This window comes from Anolis sagrei, chromosome 6 (genome assembly GCF_037176765.1).
Source record: "Anolis sagrei isolate rAnoSag1 chromosome 6, rAnoSag1.mat, whole genome shotgun sequence".
NCBI classification, from domain to species: domain Eukaryota; kingdom Metazoa; phylum Chordata; class Lepidosauria; order Squamata; family Dactyloidae; genus Anolis; species Anolis sagrei.
The window spans coordinates 2,080,591-2,086,853 of NC_090026.1; the positions used below are offsets into that span (position 1 = coordinate 2,080,591).

The 6,263-nt window shown below is 47.2% G+C and overlaps 1 protein-coding gene across 1 annotated transcript in view; it reads left to right on the forward strand.

Moving 5' to 3' along the window:
• TSC22D4 (TSC22 domain family member 4) overlaps positions 1-4,569 on the forward strand; it is a 37,124-nt gene extending 32,555 nt beyond the window's left edge. Inside the window, exon 4 of the mRNA XM_060779804.2 lies at positions 4,037-4,569. Coding sequence (XP_060635787.2) covers positions 4,037-4,267 — 231 coding nt within the window. The 3' untranslated portion in view covers positions 4,268-4,569. The remainder of the gene's footprint in view (positions 1-4,036) is intronic.
• The last annotated feature ends 1,694 nt before the right edge of the window (positions 4,570-6,263 follow it).

Here is a 6,263-nt window from a genome sequence, read left to right on the forward strand (position 1 = left end):
TAATGTATTGTTGAAGGCTTTCATGGCCGGAATCACTGGGTTGTTGTAGGTTTTTTTGGGCTGTATGGCCATGGTCTAGAGGCATTCTCTCCTGACGTTTTGCCTGCATCTAGATGCAGGCAAAACGTCAGGAGAGAATGCCTCTAGACCATGGCCATACAGCCCAAAAAAAACCTATAACAACCCAATAGCAGTAATACAATGACGTTTAAAACTGATGGCTGGGCCAAATGTAATAATTAAAATTTAAGAATAATGCTGAGCATGAACAGATGAAATATGAACTAGGATAGAGTTTTCAGAGAGGGATGTGGTGTGTAGATATTCCTAGATCAATAGTAAAGTGCATTTTGAGGACATATTGCTGGGAATTTCCTTATTCTGGGAAGGCACACTGGAACAACCACGTTTTCAGGCTCCTCCAAAAGACTGCCAGGGTTGGGGCATGCCTGATGTCCTTGGGGAGTGAGTTCCAGAGTCAAGGGGCCACCACCGAGAAGGCCCTGTCCCTCGTCCCTACCAATCACGCTTGCGATAGAGGTGGGAGCGTGAGCAGGGCCTTTCCAGATGATTGAAGGGATCGTATGGGTTCATACACAGAGATGCGGTCACGCAGGTAGGAGGGTTCCAAACCGTTCAGGGACAGAAGTAGTAAATTAAACATATTGCGAGGGCTGAGTGGGGACTGGAGAGGCATGAAAGCCCAGAGGCAAGCAGCCAGGTCTGACACCCGAGGATCCGGGTTGAGTCTCACTTCACAGACCTGGTTGTGGAAAAGACATCCTTTGGGGAAATTGGCCTGATTTGCTGGGTCGTTCCTATTGAGGGAAGATGTTTACTTAGAATCGTAGAACTGGAAGGGAAGCCCAAGGGTCATCTAGCCCAACAAGCAAGAATAGACAGCTTGGGAACTCTCCAAAAGTGTTTGAAAGTCTCCAAAGAAGGAGTCTTCAGGTCACCTTCCAAGGCAGTCTGTTCCACTATTGAGTAGTTCTTGCTCTCAAGAGGTTGATTAAGGTGGAATGGCTTTATCCTGTAATTTGAATCTCTTGGTTCTCATTCTGGTCTCTGGAGCCACAGAAAACAAGCTGGCTCCATCTTCCCCATGACGTCCCATCAAGTATTTCAAGAGGGGTCTCATGTCACTTCCCCATCTTCTCTTTTCCATGCATTCCCATCCCTCTCAGCCATCCTTTGTAGGGTCTTGACCATTGTGGTGCCTTCCTTTGGAAATGCTCTGCCTTCTTGACCTGTGATGGCCAGGACCAGGCACAAGATCCATCCATTAGCACTATGGCTTCCCCTGATTTGGACACGGCTTCTGTGAATGCAGCCTGGGATTGCCTTGGCCTTTCTGGCTGCTGCATCACACGGTGACTCACATGTCACTCTTGAATAGACCACAAACTGAACATGAACCCATGGTGAGATGCAGGAGTTTAAAAAGACAATACCATCCATAAGAGTATGGTGTTTAATATGAGGAAAGTCATGGTTCCCCTCCCTTCTGTGTTGCTCAGACCTCACCAGGAATATCCCTATGTCCAGTTCTGAGCAAAGCCATTCAAGAAGCAATTCCTGACATTTAGAGCTCAAAATGGCCAAGGACCTTGATATCTTAGGGACTGCCTCATTCCTCTTCTCCATCCGTGGTCACCTCGATCCACCCAGGAAAATCTCCTCTACATCCTGGAAGCTACAAGGCATTGGAGAGCTTTTTCGACCTATGCTCCAATTCTGTGGAACTCTTTGCCTCCATACATTGGAGCAGTGTTGGAGTTGCCACCTTTTGTAAAGGCGCTCAAGACTTGGCTGTTTGGTTGTGCATTTAAGTCATCAGATCTAATTTGCCAAATAGTCACTGTTGAATGTTTTTATGTTGAATGTTTTTATATTGTATAAATGCTATTTTAAATTGTAATTCAACATAAAAGCATTCAACGGTGACTAAACGACTGACCAGGATGTTCAGCTTTGAAAAAAGAAGGCAGAGAGAAGGAGAGTTATGTTTAAATATAATTATATTAATTGTATTTATTGTTTTTTTTATTGCTTTTGTTCATTGATGTACTGTTGGGCTTGGCCTCATGTAAGCCACTCCGAGTCCCTTGGGGAATGGTGGTGGGGTATAAATAAAGTTATTATTATTATTATTATTATTATTATTATTATTATTATTTGGAAAGAGGTATAATTGAGGAAGGGGCAGTGTGATGATGTGTATATTTATTCTTATAGTTATATATTGTTTAGACAATAGTTAGTAATGGTATGTAGAATTATATTTTATTAGGGTTGGTAGCTGGCTTGGCTTGCCTTGAGCTGAGTTGTCATAGCAACGGGGGCGGAGCCAACTGCCACTTGACAGTGCAGCTGTTTGAAAGTGGTCGGTCTGTAGCCGGAGAGTTACAGAATAGGACTGATCTGTGGATCAGCAGCCTGTAACCGGAGAAGTTACAGGAGAGGATTCTCTAGTGAGAGGATCAGGGAATTGATCTGTAGTTAGTGAATTATAGAGGTAGTAGATCCTGTGTGGAAGTGGAAATCCAACAGGAATCTTGTCGTGATCGATCTACAGGGAGGACTGATTCTTGATTAAGAATCAAGGTTGGGCTTAGAGCCAATACAGTTGACTAAGTCAGGTGGCTTATTGGTATTGCCAGAACAGTTGTTAAAGAAAGAGACATCTGCCTAAAGAAACCTTTTTGAAATCTGTTTAGTGCCTAGAGTTATTCAAGGAACCAACTAGGTTTGTGCCTCTAGAGTGAAGTAGCATTGAATCTATTCTACTCCTGTTATATTCCAATAAATGTGTTACTGTTTTCCTCAAGCCTTGCCTCTGATACAGTTTCCTCTAAGTCAAACTGCCCTGCACAAGAAGAAAGACCAAACCAGGGACATTAAACACAAGCTAATGGGAGGGAGAGCCAAGACTCCAGAGGACGGGAGCAGGATTCAAAGGGATCTTGACAGATTAGAGAGATGAAGGGCCAAAACTAACAAAATGAAGTTCAACAGGGAGAAATGCAAGATACTCCACTTAGGCAGAAAAAACGAAATGCAAAGAGACAGAATGGGGGGACGTTACCTGGCTCGAGAGCAATATGTGTGAAAAAGATCTTGCAGTCCTCGTGGACAACAAGTTAAACATGAGCCAGGAATGTGATGTGGCGGCAAAAAAAGCCAATGGGATTTTGGCCTGCATCAAGAAGAACATAGTGTCTAGGTCCAGGGAAGTCATGCTCCCCATGCTCTATTCTGCTTTGGTTAGACCACTTTACCTGGAATATTGTGTCCAATTCTGGGCACCACAATTCAAGAGAGATATTGACAAGCTGGAATGTGTCCAGAGGAGAGCAACTAAAATGATCAAGGGTCTGGAGAACAAGCCCTGTGAGGAGCGGCTTAAGGAGCTGGGCATGTTTAGCCTGAAGAAGAGAAGGCTGAGAGGAGATATGATAGTCATGTGCAAATATGTGAGAGGAAGCCACAGGGAGGAGGGAGCAAGCTTGTTTTCTGCTTCCTTGGAGACTAGGACACAATGGGACAATGGCTTCAAACTACAAGAGAGGAGATTCCATCTGAACACGAGGAAGAACTTCCTGACTGTGAGAGCCGTTCAGGAGTGGAACTCTCTGCCCCAGAGTGTGATGGAGGCTCCTTCTTTGGAAGCTTTGAAACAGAGGCTGGATGGCCATCTGTCAGGGGTGATTTGAATGCAATATTCCTGCTTCTTGGCAGAATGGGGTTGGACTGGATGTCCCAGGAGGTCTCTTCCAACTCTTCCAGACCCTTGATCATGTTAGTCGCTCTCCTCTGGACACATTCCAGCTTGTCAATATCTCTCTTGAATTGTGGTGCCCAGAATGGGACACAATATTCCAGGTGTGGTCTAACCAGAGCGCAATAGAGCATGGGGAGCATGACTTCCCTAGATTAAGGGGTCAAGGCATTAGGAAGGTTGAGAAACACTGGCCGATGAGTTTCCCTCATGCCTCACCACGGCATTGTCCTTGTTTTGCCTTTCCTGCTCCAGGACCTGGTGAAGAGCCACCTGATGTTTGCGGTGCGCGAGGAGGTGGAGGTCCTGCGGGAGCAGATCAAGGAGCTCTCGGAGCGCAACGCCTTGCTGGAGCAGGAGAACGCCCTCCTCCGCTCCCTCGCCAACTCCGAACAGCTCTCCCGCTTCCAGGCCCAGCTCCACACGGCCGCCAAGCCCCCTCCTCCTCCTCCTCCTTCTTCCTCTTCCAGCGGCACCAGCGCATGACCCGGATCGAGGCGGGAGGAACTGATGAGAGACTGACACTAAGGACAGGGATGGGGACGTGAGTGGGTGGCCACCTGCCAGGGACGGTCACTCCGGCCACTCACTCCCTCACTAACGGATTCCCGCAGATGTGAACAGCGTGCGTGTGGGTGGGCAGCTTGGTACCGAAACAGCTGGAGTCAGGAGAATGATTGTGTGTGTGGCTGTGCTTGTGTGCGTGATGATGCGTCTACATCAGACATTTGCAAACTTGGGTGCACCAGGTGTTTTGGATTCCAACTCCCACCATTCCTAACAGCCTCAGGCCCCTTCCTTTTGCCCCTCAGCCGCTTAAGCGGCTGAGGGGCAAAAGGAAGGGGCCTGAGGCTGTTAGGAATGGTGGGAGTTGGAGTCCAAAACACTTGGAGGGCCCAAGTTTGCACATGTCTGGTGGAATCAAAGCAGTTTGACATCACTTTTCAATGCCATGGCTCAGTGTTATGGGATTCTGGGAGCCGTATAAAGCCTTTAATCTTACCTGCCAAAGAGTGCCAAGCTCCCAGGAGTCCATAGCATTGAGCCATGGCATTTAAAGTGGCATCAAAGTGCATTAATTCTACAGTGTAGATGTACCTGGTGTGAGAGAGAAAAAAGTCAGCCTTTTGGGGAAAGGGTTGTGAGGGGGGGAGGGGGGAGGGTGGAAGGGGGCTACTAACACAGCATGTGCCTTCAGTGGATGGATTGGAAAACTTGCTTTTGTCACACACACACACACACCCCAGATCTGGAAGGAGATCGGAGCCTTTCGTGGGAGGTGAACTTGGCAAATTTGGGAGGGTTTTGGACCCCAGTTTGGCCAGACTCCCCTTCTCTCCTCCTGACCCCACACCTCAAATTTGCAACGTGGGGTGGAGGAATGGATGGATGGTTGTGGGATTGCCTTTTGACACGAATAGATGTGGGGGAGACACATGGGGGGAGACAGACCTCGGGGAAAGAGGGGAGCTGGTCATCGTTTTATATTACGGTCACTTTTGCAGTATTTCAGGTTATTAAACTTCAAGAAACTGTTTAACGGCTCTGCTTTCGATCTCGTTCCATACGGTTTGGGGGTGGGCTTTCTGGATAGGGTAGCTTTGAATGCCTTGGACCGCCAGAAGATCCAACCAGTCCATCCTCCAGGAAGTAAAGCCCGGCTGCTCACTGAAGGGAAGGAGACTAGAGACAAAGTTGAAGTCCTTTGGCCACATCATGAGGAGGGAGCAAAGCCTAGAGAAGGGAATGATGCTGGGGGAAGTGGAAGGCAAAAGGAAGAGGGGCCGACCAAGGGCAAGATGGATGGATGGCATCCTTGAGGTGACTGGACTGACCTTGAAGGAGCTGGGGGTGGTGATGGCCGAAAGGGAGCTCTTGCGTGGGCTGGTCCATGAGGTCACGAAGAGTCGGAGACGACTGAACGAATGAACAACAAGCTTTGAATGCAGGAAAAGCGCCTGGGCTTTTGGGGACTGCAACTCCCAGAATTCTGGGAATCGCAGGCCAAAAAAAAAGCCCAGGGATTTTCCTGGTCAAATAGCCCATAGGCAGCTGAGTTTTTGTGGCAGGACAACACCACATAGCCCTGACCCAATCTGTCATTTATTTATTTATGTATTTATTTACTTATTTACTTCACTTGTATACCGCTCTTCTCAGCCATTAGGCGACTCAGAGCGGTTAACAACCAGTATCAGCAACACAGTACAAAAATCATTAGTCATTTAAAACAGTAATATCAATTAATTAGCATCAAAAACATCAAGACAATACAGCAATACAACAATACAGCAAAACAGCAATCCATCACGTCTCATCAATAGAATCAGCATCCGATCTCGTTGTCCATTAATCCATATTCCAGTAATCAATCAATTGCACTGTTTAGTTAAACGCCTGTTCGAAGAGCCAGGTCTTCACTCTCTTCCGGAATGCCAATAAGGAGGGGGCCGATCTGATGTCTGTAGGAAGGGCGTTCCAC